Source organism: Mesocricetus auratus, unplaced genomic scaffold (assembly GCF_017639785.1).
Source record: "Mesocricetus auratus isolate SY011 unplaced genomic scaffold, BCM_Maur_2.0 Super-Scaffold_100676, whole genome shotgun sequence".
NCBI lineage: Eukaryota > Metazoa > Chordata > Mammalia > Rodentia > Cricetidae > Mesocricetus > Mesocricetus auratus.
This window is the reverse complement of record NW_024429266.1, coordinates 141,302,194-141,329,272: the sequence shown is the minus strand read 5'-3', so window position 1 is coordinate 141,329,272 and position 27,079 is coordinate 141,302,194. Positions and strand designations below refer to the sequence as shown.

Below are 27,079 nucleotides of genomic sequence, written 5' to 3'. Positions count from 1 at the left end.
AAATAAAACATGCTTTCTGAAATGTTTGAGAGTGTACTCAGGTAGTATGCAAAATTACTCAGCAAAGGAAAGAAAAGGCAAAAAAATGAAGGCTTAAATAATATGATTATGTTATATAACATGAAAAATTGTCAATTATAAAATATTAATCCAATGATTAGGAGTTATAATACAAGCAAATCATATACAGCTTTATTCACAATGACATACACAAAAATTGGTTAGAACTAAATGGCTTAAATATTATGTATTTATTATATATATACATTAAATATTTTAAAAGTAAAAAACGAAAAGGTAATATACAATAGCATGGAACTTTGGTAATAAACATTTTCCTATATAAGATAAATCTATAACTTTCTATTTTGTATGTCTTAGAAGGAGGACACAGTGTGGATGTATGGAGTCACTCTTCTTTGTTTCGTGAATGGATAATGATCATCTTTTGATAAAATGTCTATACTAAATACCAATCTGATGTTTCCTAAGATCAGTTGTTTTTCTGTGTTGGTTTATATTGGACTGTATTTCATTGATTCCTATGACTTTCACATGACTCTATGTTCACAGTGCATTGGGTAATAAGGTTTTGTAATACATGAAGCAAGGGAATGTATCATCTGTCTTTCCACTTTTCCTTTGGTTATTCTTAATTCATCATATTTTAGTATGAAGTTCAGAATTTTAAAGTATGTCTATTTCTGCAAAACAAGTCTAATAGGAATCCAGTTTTGGTCTTATTGGATGGGTAGGTCAGACTGGGAAAGCTGACATCTTGAAGGTTTCCAATCCAACTTAATCTCTATATATTTATCTCAGCTTTCATTTTGTTGTATTGAACAGAAGTCTTAAGTATATTTGTGAGATTTGATGTGATAAATGATAGTTTTAAATTTGACGTGGTTGGTCTTAATACAAAAACAAAATTAATTTATAGTATAAAAATTATATGCTAAACTTGCTTGCTCATTTTCATGGGTACTTTAACATACTGTCTTTACATTATCGTTTTTTACATTGCAATTAGAACATAGAAGTAATTTGACATTTCTCTCTATTCCAGATTTACTTTATCCTCTTATTTCATGTTTTTGAATTAGTCAAACAGTCCCTTTAAAGTGAATTGAGTGGTGAGTTTGGGCATTTACATTTCCCCTGATCTTAGAGAGAAAATCGTCATTAGCGCCTTGATAGTTCATCAATAATCATTTTTAGTACATATTTTTCTGTCAGGTTAAGAAGTTTCCTTCTGTTTTTGTTTCATGATAGTTTTCTTTTTTAATAGGAAATATATGTTGGATTTTGTCAACTGCTTAATTTGCATATGCTGAGGTGATTAGATGCCAATTACAGGATGAGTTTCATGCTTTGAGTTGATGATGATATCCCACCCAGGTACTGCAAGGATAACTCTCTCTTCATCATGATTACATATTTTGATAAATGTATACAGAACTTTTGCATTAATATACATAGTGTATATTTGCCTCAAATTTTCTTTCCTTGAATGTGTCTTCTTTTTTATTTGAGTACAGTGATGCCCTTTTGAGTAATTTAACATGTGTTTCTACCTCTTAATTTTCTCCCTATATTTCTTCATTTTATGAACATTTTATGAATTTTTTTAGAATTTGCCAGTGTTCTTATATTTTTATTTGTGGAAATAATTATAAATATATAATATCTGGCCGGGCATTGGTGGTGCACGCCTTTAATCCCAGCACTTGGGAGGCAGAGGCAGGCGGATCTCTGTGAGTTCGACGCCAGCCTGGTCTACAAGAGCTAGTTCCAGGACAGCCTCCAAAGCCACAGAGAAACGCTGTCTCAAAAAAAGCCAATATATATATATATATATATATATATATATATATATATATATAATATCTGTGAGAGATATAGGGATATTCAGGAGATAGATAACTCTCCTGTACATTTTGGAGGCCTTTAAAGTAAGTTACAAATGGTATCCAGATTACTAAATTCACTGGAAAATAAGTCTGTAGTGTTCTTAGACTCTGAATATGCTTAGTATTTGCAGTGACATAACTTTCATGTCAGATGTAATTTGTGGACTTGATTTTGTCAAAGATGGATCTGAATGACATTTTTTAATTGTGGTGAATTCTCAGAGTCAACTTTTGATTTCTAAGTTCTATTTATGTTTCTGCTTTTAATCTGATTCCTTTCAACTTTGTTACTCACTAACAGTTTTCTACATTTTTCAAACAGTTCTACCCTAGATTACTATCTCAGAAGCTAAGCAAGCTACTGACTTGGGGCTTTTCTAACAGATGAATATTCTGTTGCACATTTTCCTCAAAGCGCCAGATGTGAGTTCATTGTTCTGGAGTCTCCAGTCAGGCTCTTCTTACATAGCTTCCTATATCACACATTTCACTACTTTGAAGAATTCAACAGAATAACCATCTAGAGACTAAAACTTCATCTACAACTACACATGTCCCAATATGTATATGTGTACGTGTATGTATGTGCTATGTATATATTATTAGTTTTATATATCATGAATACACATTAGCATCCTACTTATGCATACATGCCTTATCACTCATAATATATAAAATAAAATATACTATAAAATATGTGTAGGGAGAGGTCTCACAGACCTGCAGCACTGACCATGCTGACCTAAGAGAAACCAGGGATAAAAGAGGGGACAGAACAGCACCCTGCACTCTTGGATTCTGGTCGAGGTTCAGAGAACATAGAGTGCTGATCTGGGATCTCAGCTTCTCATGTAAGTGATTTCTCCCTCCTACTAAAGTATCTAGACCCACTTCCCTGACATCAGTAACATGGTTCGTATTTCATCCATCAAATATACCATTTACATAGATATATGTAAGTATATATGAACATACACACAGACATATACACATATATGCATGCATGCTTTATATGTATGTAAGAGGATGTGTATGTGTGTAATGATTTGTATATAAGATATTACATAATTACATACTAAAAACATAAAACATGTTCTAAACTAGATTTTAACAAACATTACCAAAAAGAGGTGATATCTGGGGGAGGACTTTGAAAACAGAATAATGAGACAGAAATAGCTACTATCTGCTAAAGGCATTCACTACACACAGAAATTGCATAATGTTTTGTACCACCTGGCATCTTGGTATCACCCTGTGGAGTACAAAGAAAATCATTATTTTATAAATAGGAGACTATTTTTAATAGATAAAGTTGGCATAGGCTACACAGTCTGCCCATGTTTCTACAGCTAAATGTGGGAAGACAATTGTTTGATCCCTAGTGTTTTAGACTTCAATGTATTTCTAGAGAAGGAAGAAAAATATGATTTTTTCTTTTTAATTTCAGTGTCTCCATGTCACTCTATGGCATTTGTTCAAATTTGTTCAGATTTCATTACCTGTGAGCCTCAAACTCAATTTGAAGAAATCTTTCATCAAGACTTTAACTGTGTCTTCCCCATATAATAGGGGAAAATTCTACCATCTGTGAAAATTGCTTCCTCCAATAGAGCATATCCCCTGAAAAACTGTCTTCTTAGTGAGGGAAGAAAATTACAGAAGTGTCTGTGCCAAAGTCCACATTTTTTTATTGGAGACTAGTTTTTTCCTACGTAGTTTTTCCAGTGTGTTTGAAACTACTGCTTTATGGTTCCCTACCTTCTGTCCATTGCAAAACATCTAACACAGAACTGGATGCAGGCATATTTGTGGGTTCCTGCCCCTTTCTATATTAGATTAGGCAAATGAGCAAAGGCAGAGCCTTAAACTCACAGACATCTGAGCAGTACAACCTCCTAGGACTAGTTGGTGCTGTCCATGTGTCACAATATTAGTAAGAATCTCAAAGGAAGTTATGTTGTCCTTACCATGTTTGCCCAACCACATCACATCTTACACAGCATTCTCTATGCAATAACATTATTGTTTCAATAAGCCTTTTACTTTAATTTCCTTCTAACATAAATATCGGCTTTAAATTCACAGAAAACTTATTATACTATGATTGAATCATATCAATTATACACTCAAAATCTCTCTTAAAATATATTTTAAATTTTTAAATGTGTATACATGCATGGGATTTGGAATGTGATTACAGTGTCCATGGAGGCCAGAAGAGGGAGGAAATCTCCTGAATGTAATATTTCCAGGTGCTGAATTAAAATATTAATGCCACTCTAAAAATGCCTGCACACAGAAGTCCCCCAATTTTGAAGAGAATCTGAGTCTACTTAAGAAGCAGCTGTCAATTCGTGTATGGTTTGTACCTCTGACTTCAGATATTTCATCTAACCCAGGGTTCTAGGCTAGTGATCACTCCTTAATTACATACAGCCTACTTAGTTTCTGTGAAAACAAATTCTAGGTAGTACAATGGTGTCCATTTGAGAGCAATCATGGAGAACATCCTGCAGGAGGTGGGAACACTATTGTTTACCATTATCGAAAGGTAGGAAGTGATGTAGGCACTGTGGATGGAGGCCAAAGATGTGTTAAGGCTAAGAAACCCTTTATTTATTTTATCATTGGTAGAAAGAAGTCTGACAGCCCCTGAAAAAACATATGCATATTCTTGAAAGAACATCTTTCTGGTCCTCATTTTCTACAGACTTACCTGAGCCTACCCAGCTATGGCAGATGCTACACTTTTCTCTGGAATGCACAGGTAAACATGACATAGGAACAAGGAATTTAAAGGAACCTTCAGCAATGGCCTGGTCTGTCAGTGTTTTTGATCACAGCACTGTATTTGGTAAACCAGAGTGGGCAGCATGTGAGTGACTAATGCTGTATCCTGCACTTTAATCCTAAATCAGTTAATACTACCAAATGACAACTGAAGCTCCCTTGTGAAAGCTATTATCTGTGTCTGGTGCACTGCAAAGACAAATAATATTTTCATAAACACTCTGCAAGCACTTGGTTTCCAGAGATAAAGTAACTAACTATGCTAATTTATTGGCAAATGCAGTTGCATGCGTCATTTGTGATACTTACCTTTCTTGCACATCAAGGCATGGGTGTTTGCCTACACTAGATGACAATCTGTTGTCAAATTTAAAGAGAGCACCAGTCTAATCATTTATCTTAAATACACAAGATATTTTAATGCTCTTCATCACACAAGCTCATATATGAAAACAACCAGGAAAGGCCCAGTAAAAAACAATGAAAAGAATAAAAGCATTTTTCTTATGGTTCAGAGATGCTTTAAAAAACCCTTCAATTGGGAACTGTCACATGATCTTCTAATTGTTTTTGTTTCCTACAGAAGAGGCTTGCTATTAGTCTTAAGCACTTTCATCATTGTGAATAGTCTGTACTCTTAACCCAAATTATCCACATGAAGTTTTTCCTTCTCAAAACTACTGCAGAAATTTGAGAGGATGTTGCTGAGCATTTCAGAGCTTGGAATTATGCAACACGACTTCAACACTTTGATCAATCAAATTAAAAAAAATAGATGTGAATCTAGAGATGAGGATGGGTTGTAATTAATAAACAAAATAAGTAATCCATTACTTATTAAGCCAAATAGTATCATTTATAGGACAATTGGAATTAATGTTTGATATATTTTTGTTATGTGTGTAATGAGCACATCTTAAAACAAGACAGTACATGTTTATAGAAAAATAGATTATAAAGCAGGGGAAAACATACAATGTTGAAGAAGAAAAAACATTTGATTACATTAAAGATAAAAGTAGAATATTTACCAGTACATTTTAGATGAGTATATTTTACTCATGATTGATAATTCACATAAGCAGATGTTTTATCATATCTTAAAAGATAAACAGAATTTGAAATGTGTTATTTCACTGTACTTTGTTCTGAAACAGGCAATTCTGATAAATAATATCAAAGATGACTTATTACTTATTGACTTCATACTTCTGCAGATCACACATCTGAGTAATTTCAAATGCTCCCTTGCATTCTTCCAAAAAATTATTTTCATATGTTATAAAGAGCTATATATTTTGACAATTTGAACTAAGTTGAGTTAATGATTTGCATGGCAAAATACTGATTTAAAGAAACCCAACATTAATCTATTAAGCAAAAATAAAATGAAAATTTATTCAATATTTTCTAGAAAGAATCTCAGTATAATACAACAAAGACATTGGTAAAATAAATTTTCAAGTAATTTATAAGAAAATAAATTCATGAGTACATAATCAAAATACCATTTATAATAATCAAATCAAATGTTATTCTCTGAGAGTAACAATGCAGGCAGTTATAAAGGCTAAAAGTTTAATGAAATATTGTACAATCTATGGGAGTAAGTAAAATTATGAACAAGCAATAAAAAGGAGTATGGAAGATATAATTAGAAAATATACAGTTCATACAAATAGGAGAAATTATGTTTGTCATTAGTGATCACAGTGACAAGTGCCAAAAGAACAGGAGATAGATTTGATTATAACTGAAACACACCACACTCAAATAAGAACCTTAGAATGATGAAATGAGGTGGAATTTAACTAAACATTGTAAAACACTAAATATATTAGCATAAACACAAGTTCAGAGATTGCCCTAAATTTGCTTATTCCAAATAACTAACAAGAACAACTGTAACCTCAGTCAAATGAAATAGCATTACACACCAACATCCTGGTGATGTGAGTGCTCATGGACATACAAAGATTTTTCCAGTATAGTTCATTATAGTCAATGACATGTACTATCTCAGTTTTCTTACATTACTTATTTGTGTGCCAAATATATATATATATATATATATGTGTGTGTGTGTATTTATATATAGATAATACAATGTGTGTGTATGTGTGTGTTAAAATGGCTACATTAAAATCTAGGGCAATTGTTTATATTAACCCTTAAAGAAATAAATTTCACAATGATTCAAGACAAATTTTACAAAAGATTATACCATTCAAAGAGAATCTGTATTTAAAAGGCAATAACAGAACTGAAGCGAAATTTGATAAGTATAATCATTTATTTATTTCAGTTAGGATTTTAATTTTTAACTAAATTTTTATTTAGAAATAATCTTATTTCACATATTAACTCCCCATTCCCTCTCTCTGCCATCCTCCCATGCCCCCCAACCGATTCCACCCAACCCACTCCCCAAGGATAGTGGGAGGGATCATCAAAGTCTGTCACATCATTTGGGGACGGGCCTAGGCCCTCCTCCATGTATTTGGGCTGAAATAGTGCCCTCCACAGGGCAAGGGCTCCCAAAGTCCATTTGTGCACTTGAGATAAATACTGCTTTCACTGTTAGAAGTCCCATAGCCTGCCCAGGCCTCCTAACTGGCACCTACATTCAGAGGGCTTGGTTCATTCCAACACTGGTTGTCCATCCTTATCACTGGATTTTAAGCTCCTACTGAGTCAAGACAAGTCATGAATTAGTGGCCTAAGAGATACCATGCTATTTTTGCATGGGAAAATGGGACTAAAGTAATGGCATATAATAAAGAGCTCATTATCTCAACCTGACTGTGTATTATCTTGAAAACATCATAATTTTAATGGTGGCTTTGGGATAGAAATTAATTAGCAAGAGTTGAGTAGCATTCTACAACTGGGTTTACAGAAGACATGAAAAGAGAAAGAAAACAAATAAGATGAAGATAACAAAGAAAGCCAAGACATGAACTTCCTAAGAGACTAGGAAGAGCAGTGGGTAGGGCCATTATTCAGTGTTCTGTGGAACAAATGAGAATACAGAGGGAGGGGGATAGAGTGTGAAAATGAGCTAGAGAGAGAGAGAGAGAAAGAGAGAAGAGAGTGATGAGAAGAGGGTGATGAGTATTCCATAAGGAAACATTTTATTGTACTCAGGAAGTTTTTGAGCTTATAAAAACAAGTGGGTGAAAAAACTGTCTTAATTGAAAAGTTCAAAGAAGGGAGCACAAGAACAAAGGAAGAAAAATCCTAGAGTTTAATGTTGCTGAAATATTAAAGTAAGGCACAGAATCAAAAGTTATTAAGGTAGTAGTAATGAAGCCATTGGCAAGCTTAGCAAGAAAGGCTTCAGTGATTGACAAGCTGTGTTCACAAAGTGTCTTGGACTGAAATTGAATAGTTTGCTAACACATAAAAGCACATGACAAATACATGATTACAGATATCTAAGAAAGAGAAATTATGATGCCAGCAGATTGTTGTATACTCTGAATTTTCAACTGCATGAGGAATTTTTTAGGAACCTATAATTCAAAATTCTGATTCAAAGAAGGCCAAAAATTTAAACAAATATTTTTTAAAAACATAATATTTTTTCAACAAATTAAAAAAGGGTCTCTACACAGACAAATTTTATGGATAATTTATACATGCAAAGAAAAGTAATTTCTGTACTATTTTAATCTTTTCATAAAATAAATTTTAGATATTAGACTTTGGTATAGAAATTCATATGAAGTCATTTATTAAAAGAAAGAAATGGAGACTAATGAGATATCTCCGAGTGTCTTAGAGCTTGCTGCTAAGTCTGGCAACCTGCATTCAATCCCAGGGACACACATGGTAGAAGGATGAACTTATCCCTTCAAGTTGTCTTCTCACCTTAACATACCCACTGTGAAACACAAACACACAAACAAATGAAAGCAAAAACTTCCAATAAATATCAATGAGTATTAATCTGGAAAGAATTACATGAGGTAATAACTTTATGATAGAAATTTAAATAACATTTTCATGAGAAATTAAATGTATAGTTTTTAAAATTTCCATGTAAATAGAAATTTAATTATAGTAATGTCAGGCAGCTCTCACATCATCTGCAATGATTCCTTTACGAAATCAGAGATTCCTATAACTTTAAAAGGAATTCATAGACTCATACTATTCTGGCTAATTTGAGAGTGTGTGTTCATGTATGCATATGGTGTATTGTGTGTGTGTGTGTGTGTGTGTGTGTGTGTGTATTTTCAAAAGGAAAATAGAGAAATATGAAAATTTTTATTTCAATTGTACATACCAAAGAAGAAGTAAGGTAGTGTTTATGAAATCTATTATGTTGGATATAATTGTTATAGAAAGGACATGCATTCATTTATAAACATAGAATTTTATTAATGTTTACAAGTATGCTTCTGATGCACTTCAAAGGAAATATGGACAGTTGTAGAAAGCACAAAACTGCCCAAGGCTCAATAGATTACCTAGGCCTCCTCACTGACACCCACATTTAGGGGGTTGGGCAGCAAATCAGTACCCACCCTGAGTATACACAAAGACTTTGGACTCCCATCCAACAATGTGAGGTGCACTCTCACCCTGAACTCTTGGGGAAGGGTCTAGGCCCTGACCTATATGAAATGACAGACTATGGACACCCCCATGGAGGGCCTCACCCTCCCTGGGGAAATGAGGGGATAATGGGGGGTTGGGGGAGGGCATGGGAGGAGGGGAGGGAAAGGGAGAGGGACCTGGAACTGACTTGTGAAGCAACCTTGTTTCTTATCTAAATTTAAACTGAAAAATAAATAAATAAATAAATAAAATTAAAAATAAAGAGTAATAGACATTTCTTTCTTAGTTCTATTAAAGTAAGTTTCTATACAATAAAAAAAGTACAAAACTGTCTGGAATGAATGAAGGCTTTCATTTCCACCTCAAAGTTAAGGATTTTGGAAAAAAAATGTAAGTCTTTAATGTGAAAAACATGCTCGTCTTTATTTTCCATCCTGTGCTAAAGTAAGTTCTAAAGAGATTAAAGGCTGAAATGTAAAACTGAACATTTTGACAAAATGACAAAACATAAGGAATTCCTGCTACATCCCTGATAGGGATTACTATTAAAGAAAAAATACTGCTGTCATGTTTAGACTTGATATCTGTTTAGATGGCATAATACAAATAACAAATAGAAAAACATGTAAAAATAATAAAACATTATATTAAATGCAGAGATTCAAGCCAGGGGTGTTGATGCACATCTGTAATTTCAGGGGGTAGAAGTAAAAGTATCAGGAGTTCAAAGTTACATAAGGATTTTGAGTCCAGTTTGAGCTAAAGATCCTGTATCAAAAGTCAAAATAAAATAAAAAACCAAAACATTAAGGAGAAAGCATAACAAGACTCCCAGATTGTTGCAAAAGACAATAAAGTTGGTGTGCATGCAAAAAAGCAGAAATACTTATGAATCATATGGTCAAATTAAAAGCCATGTGTAGTTAAAAGTAACTTGAAAATAAAATAAAAGTTATCGTACTTTGGTTCTTTTGGATCACGTTTTTCTCCTAAGAATGCTTGCGGTTTTGAAGGTTTTGAAGGAGGGTTTTGAAGAAATGGTGATGACTAGGATCCAATAAGCATATAAGTAAGCATGTTCATGTGGGTACACGATAAAATGCAGGAAAGAGAACAAGGAAGGCTGACAGAAGGTGGCATAGAAGGATCGAATGCAAGTAATAGCTATATGAGCCATGAAGAAGGATATAAAGTCAATGGTTTTTCTAGTTCTAAATCTGTCGTGGATTTTTTTCTTCTTTGGTGATGAATATGTGCATTGATTATATTTGATAGTGAAAGTGTATAATCTAACTATAAATTTCACAGTTTTAATTAATTAATTAATTGTTTTATTTATTTTTGCACAGGGAACGCACAGATTTTTCTGACATTGACATAACCCAAGTAGATGTCGGTTTTAAAGACATGTGGCAACTAGGCCCATCTTTCTTATGTTTTAATTTGCAAGTTCTTTACAAAAAAGTTTCAATTATAAAACACAACAAGTTATGAAGTGTGGACCTTCCCAGTTGTTTAACAAAAAGGAAAGGTTTAAGGAAAATATGAAATATCATATCAACATAATAAAATAAACCATTTTAGTAAATGTTTTGTTGCCATAAAATGAGGATTATAAAGAATTCATTTAGTTTCTTTAAACAGCTAGATTGCAGTATCAGTTTTATATTGTTTATGATCCATATCTATACTCATTCAACTGTGTTCTGATAAGTTAGAAGTAAATATCTGACTTTCCCAAAGATTTTTCTCTATGCTAACATTTAAATGGTTTGTTTAATAAATTAATTATTTTGTCTCTGAATATTTGAAAATAGTTCTAAAAATATTCCTGTATTAATGTTAGAACAGGAAATAAATAAAGTCTTTAAGTTAATGTATAGAATTATACTTGTTTATATTTTTAGATAATTATATCAGGTATAGAAGTGCTAATACTAAACCACTAATTGCTTAGTATGAGTCACACATATACAGTCTAACAACATCATATAATAAAATTGGAATATTTGCTCATATAACTGAATGTTTATTTTCAATGAAGTTTCAGAGGAAAATTCAATGAGAATATGAACAGATATTACTTTCTTTTTCTTCTAGTAATCCTAGTATATCTTTGTATCCTGTGGCTGATCATACATACATTCCTGAGGAAACTGATATGCTCAAGATGAAGGAGAATATGCTGGAGTACTGTTTTAAAGTGATTCTTACCATATTGTCTTTTGAGAAAGGACACAACATTTGTGAACAGGGACATTCAAGGGATTTTCGCTGCAACGGTATAAACTTTATATTCATTTGCATTTCAGCTTTCAAATTTGGGATCTAAGTATGTTTTCTTTTTTTAAAATTGACTAAAAGAAAAATTAAATTTGGATTTTAGTAGCAACGTCTGTGTCTCAGGATGCACCAGAAACAATGAGGACAGGAGGATAAAGTTGAGATGAATAGTGCTAGGCAGGCTGTCCTTTGTGGTTCAGAATTTGAACTAGAAACAGCATTTAGCTGTTACCTGTGAGTACAATAGAATCAAAGGTATCATGGGAGGGGCAGATCAGGGGTCATCACTCCAACCCTGTATACAAAGTGGCAGAGTTGCTCTAATGATGGGAAAACAAAGGACTCAGAGAGCCAGACTAACAGGAGGCCAGCTAGAGGGTCATAGAGTGCCTAGGACAGAACAGTGTAGGCAGTCTGCTAAGTAGTTTTTATAAGCAGAGTAGTGCTAGAATATGTTAACTCAGGTCTAACTGATGTTAGACTTCAGAGAATTACATTTTTAAAAGCATTTACCAGGTCTGAACCAGTTTACTAACCTAGATCCCACCTAGAACAAACATCAGAGCCACCTGAGGAAGACCTCTGACACTCTTCCCAAAAATCATATTATTTAACTGTCTGTTTCTTCCCAAGACTTTTGTGAAAGGATCTGCCAGAGTTACTGTGTTGAGAAATGATAAGTGATCAGACATTTTGTTACTCTTGAACTTGGTCTCTGAAACCTAGGTCATTCCTAGAAAACCAAGATCCAGATCAACGTGACTTCCAGAGTAGGTTTCAGGAGCTCGTGTCCAACTAACAGTGGGTCCCTCATCCCATTCCATGGTTATAATATCAGTTACAGAACACCAGATTCAGAGATCATGAGAAATTGGGTGTTTCAGCCTGTTCAGTCTTGCAGCCAGCCACTTGTTAAACCCATTGAAGTTGCTACTTGTTTTTTTCTTACCCTCCCTCCTCCCTTTCTGTCTCCTCCTATTCTCTTTCTTTCCTTCCTTCCTTCCTTCCTTCCTTCCTTCCTTCCTTCCTTCCTTCCTTCCTTCCTTCTTTCCTTCCTTCCTTCCTTCTTTCCTTCCTTCCTTCCTTCCTTTCTTCCTTCCTTTTCTTCCCTCCCTCCCTTTCTTTCTTTTCTTTGCACCCTCCCTCCCTTCCTTTCTTTAGTCTTTCTTCCTTTATTTCTCCATTTTTTTTCTATCAAGTATCTCATACTCTCAGACTGACCTCAAATTCACAAAGAGCCACAGCTGACTTTGAATTTCTGATTCCCTGCCTCACCTCGGGAGTGCTCCATGAAACTTGCTTGTTTCTGGGGATGTTTGAATCCAGGGCTTTGTGCATACTAGGTAAGCACTCTTCCAATGGAATCCTTTCATCAGCCCATATAGTTATTTTCTTTGTTTGTTCTGTCTGTGTTTGTTTTATATTTTATAACGACCCTGACCAGTATTGGCTCCTATTTAATAACATTCACTGTTAAGTAGTCTTTGGGAAATGCTAAAAATATTATTTTATTTTACACTATATTAGATTTACAGGGACAAAAATGACAATGAGGTAATGTATGTTTTTACAAAAAGAACTTGGATTATAGTCAATAAATACATATGTTCACAAGTATTAAATGTTACATACATGTGCATGATTTGTAGGGATAGGCATAGGGGTAGTTAGACAACATCGATACATACATAGCCATGTTCTACATATCATTGTTTCAATCACCAAAGGATTGTTTATATAAGGATAAACCTACAGTATTAATTACTTTCCAGCAATGAAGTCACCCCAGTTTGTGTTCACATGCACTGTGAGATTTGCACCATGATCTAGATTTTCTTAAGGAAACAATTATCAGCACTTTGTTTCTCTATCCTTATGCACACTGCAGAGAATACACTATAGTCTTACATGTCTAAGAGGAGGGGTAATAGGTCAACTTTACAGAAATCTTATTGACACTACTTAGACATACACTACAGAAGTATCATATCCTCTTGAAATTAGTATTTAAACCAAAAGCTATCTCCTATAGTTTCCTGAAAATTCCCATGGGATAAGAACATTTGGGGGAGTTGGAAGGACATTTGGTTTTTAAGAAAATGAGCTGAGAAGCAATAGTTGATGAGACTGGGGATTTATGAGGCCTGTTTCTAAAACATTTTTTAAAGGGCTAGTACCAAGAAATGAATTATAAATATTGCTTTCTTTGCAATGTGAATAAAAGTCTCAGCTGATGGAATATTTTAAAAACCATGAGGTATCATTAAATATATTGTTGTACCTGTATCCAAACTAAATTGCAGCTCAGACAGGGGCCAGAAAGATCAGGTTTATTATTCAGTCCAGAAGAAGCATAAGCAGAACACTTGTTTCTACATCATGCGCATTATTGGAATCATCATAACTAATAATAGCAAAGAACATAATGTATCAAGATTGGATATTGCATTTTTTCAGTAGACAGAATGGCTTCCACTTAATAATCATTTATATTTACAGTTAAAGAGTGCAGAGTTTTCAAACAGTACCTCATTAATCATGTCAGCCAGTTACTTGAAAAGTTATTATCCCAGTTCAATAGATAGAAAAATTATATCATGGAAAGGTCAGTTACATATTTACTTGTCCAATGGTGGAAAAGGAAAAGGAATCAGTTTCAAATCTGTGACCTCTTTTTAACCTTTGATCTAACCACTGGACCAGTGCAAGACTGCTCTGTGTAGTAGGTAGCCGTTAACCTAAAACAGTCCATGGCTGACCTCTCTGCTTTTACTTCTACAGATCTATAAACACAGAAGGAAATATCAAAATATCATTTCTTCTATCATGTCAACAAAAGAGAAGATGTAAAAATTATCTATATTTCCCTTTGCTTGTGTCTTTTGTAAGTTGTCGTCAGTTGTTGGTACAAAAACTGCAACAATCAAACTGTTTATTAGTGACATCATCTTAATCAAATTCAGGATGTGATAAGATGAAAATTTGAGAGATTTTAATTGATCATGAGTGCATTTAACACATTTGTCAGATCAATGGAGAAAGTAATAAATCAACTTTTAATAGTTTGCAACACCTCAGTTGTGTTGCAGTAATGATTTGAGAAGGAAAAGAGGAATGGGAAAATAAGGGATAAAATTTGTATTCTTTTTTAAACTTTATTTCAGTCTGATACATTCAATGACTTTCAATTTAAAAATAAAGCTAATAAACAAAATTGTTACTCCTTGAGGGCGAAAGTAGACAATGAAAATGAATTGATGGCAGTTGCCTTCCCTGAATAATGATAATTATTGCTCTTACATAAGTAATATTGACATCGTTGAGTTTTCAACTTCAAAAGTCCCCTACTGAAATAAAGTATAACTTTCTATACTTGTAATATGAAATATAAATTTCAATGGGAATCTAAAGAAATATCTCTCTTAAGCAATTAGTTTATATTCACCTGGTTTAAATGAAAATATTTGTCTACCCTTTAATTCAGTGTGATATGAAGATTCCAAACATTGGAATATTATGTAGAGTTGAGTGCTATGAATTTATATAAAAGTTTTAAACCTATAATTACTTTGTCTTTTCATATGATTATAGGGACAGGACAATTTCTACTTAAAGGAAAGCAAACAAAGAATTAATAAGATCACCTTTATATCTAGGGTTAATGACTATATCTTTGCCATTTGCCCTGCAATCTGGGAAAGGAGGGAAGGAAGAAAACTGAGTTAAAGCCTAAGGCGTGCTGCTTATAAGGTGTTAGTGAGTATAACTCAAATTTCAGACTAGTGCGGGACAAAGGTACTCCTATGACTTAGGATTCTATTCTACATTTTCATGTGGTCCTTACTATGAAGACAAATCACATAAACTCTTTAAGTTAGCAAGGAATGTGTCATATATATTCAAATGAAAAATCTTCATTATTCTAATATACACATATATTTGTATACACTGTGTTTCAGGAACATGTATAAAAGCATATGGATGTTTAAATATATATGTATCAGTAAAGAGATTATTTCAGAGGTATTTTGATGCTTATATTGAAGAATATCATTTATATTCCACCAAAATATTTCCATGTATAAAATAATGCTAGAAAACAAAATCACTATAAGATAATATAATGATTTTGGTCACAGCATTATGTTATATGTGAAAAAAAATCATTATTTGGTGTTTGTGTTCAATATTTTCTCTTTAGTCATGTTTCATTTTAGTTTTGGGATAATATATATCTAAATAGCTTTAAAACTTACACTGTCTCCATAACTCTCAAAAAGTTTTATCAACTTTGTTGTTACTTCACTTCTAAATCCTATGTTGATAAATATTGCAGCAAGGTCAATGAGATGGCTCAGAGGGTAAAAGCTTTTATACCAAGTCTGAAGATCTGGGCCATTTCTCAGATCCACATGGTGGAAAGTGAGGGACAACTGAAAATCATCATCTGAACTCTACCTGTGTATCATTTCATGCACACATATGCAATATAATACTTATATAATCATAAGTAAATATAAGATTTAAAAAATAAACATCTCAAAGTGTATGATGTAATCAAACGTCTTTCTTCAAAAGAGGAATGTCTCTACTGTTGAATTTTTTAAACTTTATTTCTGAGTAGTAAAACATTATTTTAGACTTTTTAGAAGGATTCTAAGGGTGGATTTGCTAATATGTATCAACCACTTGTTTGAAAACCAATGACTTTGATACCATAGAAAATACTGTGATTTTTATCAACCTTCCTCAACCCCTACTTAATATTTCAATTTCTTTTGGAGAGCATGAGAAAAATAGCCTCATAATTTCTCTCCCTTTAAAGAATATTGAGATTTTATTAAACTGACTCAATGAATGATGGTTCCTCCCATAATGTAGAAAGCAATTTTAATTTTTAAAAGGTATTCAACATCACTTCACATATTTTCCTAACCAAAAGACCTACTAATATTTCATAATCTCTAATGCTTGGTAACACACAAGGTGCCACACTCCCCTTGATTTACGGAATCACAGAGCTCTGGAGACATGAGCAATCAGATGAGTCACCAATGCTGATGTTGCCCAACAGCCTCAAAGACACACTGCTGTCTGTGAAGGCAGATTGGAGGATAGAGATGATGTGCCTCATCTAATATAGAAAATTCCAGCACGGAGAAAAAAAATGGAATGATGTAAGTCATATTGAATGAATTCTCTACATTATTGAGTATTTAGACTCCTCAGCTTGGATTACCAGAGCACAATCTATGCTTTAAACCATGCCTTTAGATGCTGCTTCCAGTGAATTCTGAAACAGAACTGAACCATTTTAGTCAGTTAAAAAAAAAAGGCTTTCCTGAATTTGTCATGTCAGATCTTGTTGGCAGCTGTCACTCCTCATAAGTACCAGTTTCAAAGTCTAATGAAAACACCATTCAGAAAGAGATTTTAATTGGATCAAGTCAGGCAATCGATATTTTAAAAAGACATTCATACTTTTACTTGGCAGACTATAAGAGGCAAGTGCATGTATGTATGCCTACATGCTTGGATGCTCGTTATGCCAACGTGTGCTATGTATATTTTCTCCCAAATGTGGGGATTGTATATGAACAACCACTCACCTGAGCATCCAGTTTTTTATGATTCAATGTGCTCTTATTCCTTTTCTCATAGACAAAGGAATAAAAGTAGCACAGTTTCTCCTGTGTGTCTCATCTTTCTGGACTTAATTCTGCACATGACTGCAGAAAATTTACATAATTTACTCGATTAAAGATTTCTTTGACTTGGGAAACCCTATGCTAGTTAAATATAACATGAGTGAAAGGTCAAAGAAAGAGAATAACTAATCCCTTAGCACAAAAAAATGACAATATGTCATAAAGATTCACATTGGACTTCATTAAATGCTTTTATAAAAAATAGATTATGTGATTACCTTGACAGCTATATATCTAACAAAGCTTAGTAATTCTCATACCATATGATTTTCATTAATTTTAAAAAGTCATTAACTCTATGGTAAAATATATTTCCCATATCACTGCTACCTTGTAAGTATATGTATATATCTACTAACAGACATATGAATACATTAATGCATACATGTACAAGTTCTTATATAAAACACATATGCACACATACACATCAATCTTCTGTATATGACTGTACAAGCTGTAACTTTAGTTATAACAGTTCACTCACATAATTTAATTAATCAAAATAAGAATTGTATATTCTATAAAAATTTCAGTAAGTGGTTAATGAGACAATTCTACTGACCTAGTTCACCTAAGAACCCTCTTTCAATATATGTTACAAACTTCTTATTCTTGGAAATAAATTTAGCAAGCCACAAAAAGCCAACTTCTAAAGTGCCAAAAGACGATAACATTACTTCTTAAGTCATTAGTTTGTACTTGATCTAATACATTCAATTATGTCCATATAAATTGTTAGCTGCAGTCTATACCACCTTACTGCAAGCTGGGAAAGAATAAACTTTCTACATTATATGTTTATTTCAAATATGTAATTGAAATAGCAAAAATGTACAAAATATACAGCTAAGTTGTCATCCATACTGTCATTTTTCTTAATGATAGCACTGTTAGCATTATGGGATGTATGTTTCAAGATAAACTTTTAGGAATTCACGTTTTAATCAAACCTATGAAAATCAGGTAGTCCAAAGCTTGTTCTTTATTATACCTAGGGGTGAGATGGCATAAAGAATTATGTGCATGCAGTCTTTGTCCCTGTGATAGGATTAATGAGAAGAAATTTGTGAGATATCACAAGATGTTTTGGAAAAATATAGAATTGCAGTTGCCTCTGGTTTCAGTAACATCTTCTTAAGTTTCAGGTGGAACCCATTAGCTTTCAGTTAATTTTGTTTAGTACTTCTGAGGACATGCAAATTGGATGACTGTTCAGACAAGCCCACTGATTGACTCAGTATGGTGACATATATGAGTGTGCCTCTCATACTTATTCCATTAATCATATTAACCACTCACAAATATATGCTGAATTCCTCTTTTATAGATGTGAGAATTTTTTACTGCCTATGCAGTTAAAATATTCTCTCCCAATTTATTAGTCTGAAATTTGCATATGAATTGTTCAAAACTATGCCTTGTATAACACACAGGGGAGAGTACTGAATTTGAAGGTGATGTTCTGTGAGTTGCTGCTCACAGTTCCCATTGTAGTGAGAGAGCATAACGGTTTCATATTACTATTAACAAGACTAAGTGGTTATTTCAACTATGTTGAGTTTATGACAACTAAATGTATCATAATTTATTTGAAAGGATCTCCCATTGAATAGCTTCGTTTTCAAGGCATTGTCATACAAATTTAACAGTCACTTTAATGTGTTCTAGTGGAACACTTCTTTATTTGATAGTTTTATCACAAAGATTTTACTGTAAATATACAAATAGTTGTTTAATGTCTATGCTGATGATATTGTGATTTATATAAACACGCCAGGCTCAAACACAGAATACTGTAAATTCTGAAATATCAATTTGAGGAAATATTTGCCTCATTTCCTGGCTGCTTTGTAGAGAACCTTTCTTTAAAGGACATTTTCTCAACAGCAGAACATTTTGTGACAAGGAGGACATGTTGAGGACCTCCCTAGTTAATTCTCAGAATTTTCTTTTCCTAATTAAAAAAATACCTATCTATTACTCCAATATCTGAATATAGTATCCAAAGAAGACATGATGACTATATTATTGGGATGCACCTAAGTTTTTTAATGAAGTGATGAGTTTTTAAAGTTTAACTTGGGTTTTTTGCCTTGGCCCAATGAAGACAATGTTGTAAAAAATACATAGCCAACCATCTTCCAAGTTTCAGGACAAAGAGAGTTTGATCCTCCTTAGTAGCTGCCACTTGACTCAACAGTATGTTTACATTTTATAAGCTACTTGTTTATCAGTGTTTCAACAATCAATCCTACCTGTTCATTTTCATAAGTATATAGCCCTCTCTTTAGCAAATATAGTATTCTGTGTTTTCAATTACATTTTTATGAGACAAAAGATTTTTTTCATTCACACAGTAGTTACGTCTAGGATTTTTGAAGAAAAGTATATGTAATTTAACATCCCTGGAAAAAATTTAAGACACCTGTTTTCTAGTCCTTCTTTGAAAGTCTTTCTTCCTTCTTGGTGAATATTAAATCACCATTCTAATCTAGAGAAAGTAAATGGATTTTCTATTAGCTTTCTTGGTACCAACCTTTCAGTTAATCACAGATATAAAGAATACCTAGAATAAAATAAGATGAAATTGCACTCTGTACATTCACCTCTAACGTTCCAATGTGGGCTTGCAAGAAAAACATCAAGCCTTGTTAGACTTTCATAGAAAGCTTTTATTCTCTTTCAGTTTTAAGGGCAATTGCTTATACAGGTTTCTTTGGGGGATTTATTATTTGGGATTATGTCTTTTATTTTCAATGGTACACAAACAAGAAAAAAAGAGAGAAAGAGAAAACAAACTCAGCAGAGAACACTTCCAAGAGTCCAAACTGTACTAAATTTGAGATTATTTCAAATTCACCGCAGCATCTGAGAACACTCATTAAAGTCTGTATTTAGGATTGTGGAAAACTCGGTATATGTTACCAAAGAACAAATTATGTTTCCTAACTGTTATAAGTAACATTAGAAAGAGCACCATCTTTAAACACTCATTAAAATTCACTTTTGAAAATTAGATAATATCAGATACTAAAAGAGCCAATTGCCAGAACAAACTTCTATTAGCTAAAGTATTCTGGCAACAAAACCTGGTTGTTGGATATTACACATTATGATGTTACCAAGGAAAAAACAGCATACATCCAATATAATTTAATCACAAAATGAAAGTGGGAGACCATTGCTCTAGTCATATAAAGTGTTCTGGTAAGTGATCTTTTAAATTAAATACTCAGAAACTGGACCAAACTTATTTTCATATAAGTGAAAAGAATCCAACTTAAAATCCAAACACTGCTTTGAGAATTGTATGCAAATGAGGAAGAGTCTAGCAAAAGTCATACCTCTTATTCATAAATATTTGTGTCACTTAGATCTGAATCAAATTGACAAGAGTTTTTTTCATTTCTTTTGAGGATGTCAAAAGTGGCAAGCACTCTCTTTGATGCTTATCATTATGCTACTGCCAAGTCATCCAATAGAAGTTGACCTTCTATTAGTTACCAGAGGAGCAAGCAAAATATGGAAAATCAGTTTCCTTCTAATAAAACACAAATAGCCATCACTTAAAGAACCTTTGGAAAGAGCTCCAAATCCCAGTAATTAAAAACAAAAGGAAAGCAATGACAGTAGAAAGAAAGCATCCTTAGAAGATTATACAATTCTACACAAGTCTACAGTGGGCCTTCCATATTCTCTATGCTGGTATAATAATGAACGAAACACATATGACACGGCCGTGACTTCCTGCCTGCATGCTTTAATTCAAAGTAAAAGATAACAGCAAAAAGAGTCAAACCTTGGGTCAAATGCTCTTTGGTTTAAATCTTTACTACCTCCTATACTTTTGGTTACCTTACTTGAATTTTAAATTACACTGGCCCTGTCATCTTCACCCTATTACAAAAGTCAATCACCAAGAACCAGACATAAATTTCAGAATGATTTTGTTTGTGAGAATTCATGTTTCTAAGTCGAACCCCTTTATACAAATTGTTTTAGGGAAAAAAATGTAGGGGGGGAAACAGGTGTTTTAACATAGTATTTTATTACAACTTAATCCCATCCTTGAATGATTTTCTTTCAAGTTTCAACCATTTTTTTTAAGTAGTCAGTTTCCTGGTGGTTGCAATTTAATTAAGTAACCTTTCACACTGAGCAAAACCCCAAAGCAAAAGGGTCGTTAATCTTTCTAGTGATTAGACAAACCGCTAGAGCCTCAAGCATTTACCTCTCCTTCCCCGCAGAAGAAATGGTTTTAGGAGGATCACGGTTCATACCTCACACTCCCTGGAGCCAGAGATGGTATATGTGCAGGGACCAGATCCATTAACCGATATATCCATGGTCTCAGTGTTCGTTGGCTTGTAGTCCACGTAGTATTCCTGTAAAGGGGAATTCATTTGTCTCTCTGACTCTCTCGCCTTTTTCCGCCGCCTCTTCATAAGCGAGTGCTGTTGGAGTTGTTTCATGCTGGCAGGGTACCTTTTCCAAGACACATAGATCACCAGGAGAATCATGGCCACAGAGAGGAAGAGAGCCACGCTCCCCGCGATAATTTTGTGAAAGGACACATGCTCGTACTCATGATCCGTACCTGGAATCGGAAAGCCTGGGGATGGACTCGCTGACTCCAGGGTGGCAGGGATGGTATCAGGTTTGAAGATGGTAGGCTTAGGAATGAACGGGGGCTTCTGGGGAGTTTGAGGCGCCAGTGGTGATCTTTCTGTGTTGACCACCTGGACCTCGGAGCAGATGTTGTAAGTCTCCACAGCATCACTGACCTTCTCACCCTGTATGTGCTTAGGTCCTGCACATATCATGGTACTTTCTTTATTACCTTTGAAATTCTTCAGCCAGTAGAACAGAGGACAGATGCTCCGACTGCATTCCCACATATTTCCAGACAAGGTGATGGATATTAAGGATATCCATGCATTCACGGTCTCCTGGGAGACGTTGGTGAGCTTGTTGGAATCCAAATTCAATTTTTGCAAATTAGGCAGACATTTAAATGTGCCAGGCTCTATTGCTTGGATGTCATTCCCTGATAGATCCAAGGTGTGCAAGGAACTCCAGGTCCATGTTAGGCCTTGGCTCACAGAACGGATCCGGTTCCACTGCAGGTAAATGGATCGCAGGTTGAAGAGACGAGGAAAATGAGCAAAATTGATCTTTGAAAACTGATTGTGTTCCAAATGCAGCTCCTTCAACTTCAGAAGACCAGCAAATGCATTTCGGGATAAGCTTCTGAGACGATTGTAGCCCAAATCCAGAAAGTCAAGGTTCCGGCAGTCTTGAAACACCCTTATGGGCACGGTCTTTAGGGAATTAGATCGCAAGTGCAAAATGATGAGTTTCCGGAGGCCTTTAAACTGCTCAGATTGCAAGGTCTGAAGTTTGTTGTAGGACAGATCTAGGTTGCGGAGATTGGGGACTGGGTGAAATGTTTTATTGTGCAGATAGGTAATTTTGTTGGAGCTTAGAATTAATTCTTTCAGTCTGCGGATCCCTTGAAAGGCATCTTCATCCACTGAGCTAATGTAATTATGGTCAAGATAAAGCCATATAAGCTGGTTAAGGCCGGCAAACTGATTGGATTTGAGTTTCTGAATGCTGTTGAACCTTAAGGATAAACCTTGTGACCCTCCAGAAATGTTCTCCGGGATGTCTGCAAAGGCGTGAGACTCACAGTACACAATTTTGCCATCGCATCTGCAATTCTTCGGGCAAGCTCTCTGAGCCCCCGTCAGCATAACCAGCAGCAGGGTGGGAAATAGCACCAGAAACACACTCATGCCTTTCAGCTGCGGGATTTGACGGAAACCTACAATAGCAAAGAGAACACAGATGCACACTGTCAAAAAGTAACAGTACAGCACACTGGCTTGTTGGGATTGGCAGTGTACTGTCTAGTGTAAGAATGGGATAGTTCATTTAAGAACACATTTCAACACTTAAAATCTTTTCACCTAGTGTTCCAAGCTTGCTGTTTAGAATTCAGTCTTTCTTCCTTCATCTTTGTAACACCACAAAGCTGTAAAACTGTGAAAAACCTATCTGAGTTTCAAGAGTTCTTCTCTATCCCAACCCTGAAAAGCCCAGGACATTTCTTTTTCCTGAAAGCTGATATTTGAATAACAATAACATTTGGCTGTCACTGTATTGACCCAAGGGACTATCTCACATCTTTCAGTAAGGTCAGAACTATGACTTAGGAAACCTGGTTCATGTACCTCTTTCATAGTTGAGCAAATAGGCTGTGATTTATCAAAGGAGCTTCAGTGATGCTGTCAAAGTAATCCAAGTTTGTTCTGCCTGAATTGCATACAAGGGTTGCAATCTCTGAGCCCTGAAAAATGGCATAGGAATATGCACAGACAGCCCACAGAACATGGTTCATAACAGTGTGAGATGCCCTCACTTGGTTAATAAACATACATTATTGTATATCTTGGCCCCATGCCCAGAGATGCATGAGCTAAGACAGGCGATCACCCATACTATAGCCACCTCCAGTTGTAGCTAAGATGTCAAATTCTTATTCAAAATATGCAGAATATTAACTAATCGTGTTATTAGATAGATTGCTGTTTTTTAACCTATATAGTCGCCCTTGCAAATTTGAGAAATAAGTAAGGAAGAGGGATACCAACATTCCCAGCAGCCTGACATGCTAAAGTCTCTCACTGAGTCTTTTCATCTCTCCCCTGCCTCCATTAACTTCAGAAAGCCTGCAAAGTTGCAATCTATTAGCATTTATGCCGCATTTTCAAGGCATTGCGTGTGAGGGGACTCCTCTCCACCTTCAGCAGTAGGTAAATTATTTCTTAACTGTGAAAAGAGAGACAGACAGAAGCCAGAAGGGGGGACCTACTGCAGGCTGCAATTTCTTCTCTTCCTTAATAGTCATCTTTTAAACCAAGAGACAATCAGCCAAAATCCTGATCTGAAAATGTTCACTCTCTAGAAGAGTTATCCTTTTTTTCTTTTCTCTCTTCTTCTATTTATTTAACTATTTATTTTAAATTACCTTGATCTTACACTCTGTCTTCTTGTCAGCTACAGGCTCATTAAAATACAACCCAGCTTTCCCAGACAGGAGAAACAGAGAGGGGGAAAAAAGCCAGTCACACTTGAAAAAAATAAAACTGGCAAATGACTCCTGGAAATTTGGAAGCTGTATTCAGGATGCAGCTTCCAAGATCAAACAAGCCTCCGGTGCCACCTCTGATAAAGTAGGGACCCCACCCCTGCACACACACAGCCAAGTGTTAATAGTCTTCCTGAGAGCAACCCGAACACCAGCGTGGCTCATATTATCAGGAAACAGAGGCAAACACACTATTTATTTCATGCTCTGTTCTCAAGCTCTGGGTATGCAGACGCTAGAGACAGTCTTAAAGCTATCCCTCCAGAGTGTGTTTAAGTCCGCGTTATGCATTTACGGATTAAAAAAAAACTGCCAAAAGAAGAGGTTCTAAAAATATAATAGCAACTATAGTGAGACACCTGGTAAAGTAGAGGTTGCTGCTTTTGTGACTGTTTCCTGGTCCTTCAGCCGCTAATGCCCGGTTGAGGATGAGCGGTTAGAATCAGCTTTGCTAAGAGGAAAACAACAAAAGTTCGCTTACCCATCCTTTGTCATCCAAAAAACGTCTGCCCCCCTCTCTCAGCTTTCTTCTTATTTGGTCTCTCCGGTAGAAATCACCACCACCTTCATGACACAGTGCAGCTGTCATTCAAACCATTCTCAGCCCGCATGTGAGCCAGTAGCCCCATGTAAACTTCCCCGGAGAGGACAGGCAGACACATACACACAAATAATAAAGATATACGTATACTTTAAAAAAAAAAAAAAACAGCAGGGGTGCGATGAAGGGGCAGGAAAGAGGAAGCCGCTCCGGTGGGGGGTCGGAGGGGGGAGGGCCTCTAGGCTCTGAGGACCATTGTATAATTCACGAGGGACACATTAGCAGTAAATTGGCAATCTGTGAAAAGAGCTACAGCCCATCTCGGAGGTAACCAACTTCTCTGTGGAAAAAAAGAAAGATAGAGAGAGAGAAAGACAGAGACGGGAAAAAGGGGGAAAGAAAAGAAGAAAAAAAAAAAGAAAGAAAGAAAATCCTCAGAGTACCTGGCATTCCTTATTGTGCTGGCTTTTGCCATTCCCAGATAAAGCAATTCATCCTCAGGATTTTTCAGTTGTTGAAGCAAGCAGGCCGCCTGTGCTGTGTGAGACCCCAGTTTAAAAGCTATGCGGGCTAGGTTTATCCATTTAGCTGGTCAGGTTGAAAGTGTTTTGTAGCTGTGCTGAGAGGCAGCCCTTGTCTAATTCAGAAGGCTTTCCGGAGACTGATGGTGCTCAGAGCTGGTCGGTGCTAATGCTCGAGTTTGTGATACACTGAGTGCCCTCCGCTGGAGAAAACAGATTGCACATTAAAGACGGGAACAAGTGAGCTTGTCAGGGCTGTGCAGCCTTCTCTGCTCAGAAAGGAAGTTAAAGGCACAGGATCACTTTTCCCCTCTCTCTCCAGTGATATAAATTAGGAACGGTGTGTGTCTGGGTTTATGCTTCACAGCTGCAGCAGATGTTAGCCACTTTCTAGGCCTCTCTCCTTCCCAATGTGTGTGATTAGCACGTTTGAAAGTTGTTATGGCCTGAAATGGTTTTCTGTGTGTCACCAATGATACTGTCTCATTTTCAATGACATGAGCAATTCCTTTTGAATTTATGATTATTGTTTACTTGCATTTATTTGTATTTTTTAAGATAGTTAAATAAGAAAGTTGTCCCACAGAGGAGAGAGCACACTATGGTTGATTTATAACAATGTGAGGTGCACACTCACCCTGAACTCTTGGGGAAGGGTCTAGGCCCTGCTCTATATGAAATGACAGACTATGGACACCCCCATAGAGGGCCTCACCCTCCCTGGGGGAATGAGGGGATAAGGGGGGGTTGAGGGGAAGGGCACGGGAGGAGGGGAGGGAATGGGAGAGGGACCTGGAACTGACTTGTGAAGCAACCTCGTTTCTTATCTAAATTTAAACTGGAAAATAAAATAAAAAAAAGAACTTCATTGTGAAAATTTTAAGTCTAATCACTCCATTCTCAGCATTTGTCAATAACATCTATTCTGTTTGTAACTTTGTATATTTATCAAGTGATTTATGATATGGTTCTGTAAAACATCATATATTTAGCCTTAATTCTTTCTCAGCTATACTGTTTTACCAAGTGTCTGGGTAACCAATACAGAACTTCAGACAAGATCTGAATTAAAGCTTGTAAACTTTATTTTAGTCATTTTCCTTAAAAGGCATGCACTTTGGGGATCAACTTTTCTTTATGCTTATTATCCACTGAGTTGTGCAATCCCTCTTGAAAGAAAGAAGCACTCCAGTCCTGTATTATCATGGCACTTCTCTAAAATTTGCAGACTATCCTGAAATTAAGACCGATGAAATCATAAAATGTTTGAGGTGAATAATTTTTCAAAACCTATACACTTTTTCACAAACATGTATCGATTGCTTAAAAATAACAACAATACATTACCTCCACTTAAAAATTAATTTATGTATATGTGTATTTGCCTGCATGTATGTCTGTGCATCCCTCATGAGCTTGATGCCTACAGAAGCCAGAAGAGGGCATGAGATCCCTTGGAACTGCAGTGATGGAAAGTTGAGTCTCTCTGTAGGCACTTGGAATGGAACCTGGGTCTTCTCCAAGCAGGGCACATGATTTTAACGACTCAGCCATCTCTCTGGCCCCATACCTCAATTATGGCATTCCCCATTTTAGTTATTTCA

At 35.2% G+C, this 27,079-nt stretch overlaps 1 protein-coding gene across 3 annotated transcripts in view; it reads right to left on the bottom strand.

Annotated features, from left to right (window-relative positions):
• Window positions 1-25,730, bottom strand: part of Lrrtm4 (leucine rich repeat transmembrane neuronal 4) — an 809,681-nt gene extending 783,951 nt beyond the window's left edge. Inside the window, exons 1-3 of one of the 3 annotated variants that reach the window (XM_013119220.3) lie at window positions 25,398-25,730; window positions 24,895-24,977; window positions 21,541-23,087 (exon numbers count right to left, since the gene is read on the bottom strand). In XM_013119220.3, the coding sequence (XP_012974674.1) occupies window positions 21,541-23,087; window positions 24,895-24,898 (1,551 nt within the window). In that variant the 5' untranslated portion in view covers window positions 24,899-24,977; window positions 25,398-25,730. Of the gene's footprint in view, window positions 1-21,491; window positions 23,088-24,894; window positions 24,978-25,397 lie in introns of all 3 variants that reach the window. The other 2 variants (XM_013119219.3, XM_040737942.1) reach the window with 2 other exon arrangements.
• Window positions 25,731-27,079: the final 1,349 nt, after the last annotated feature.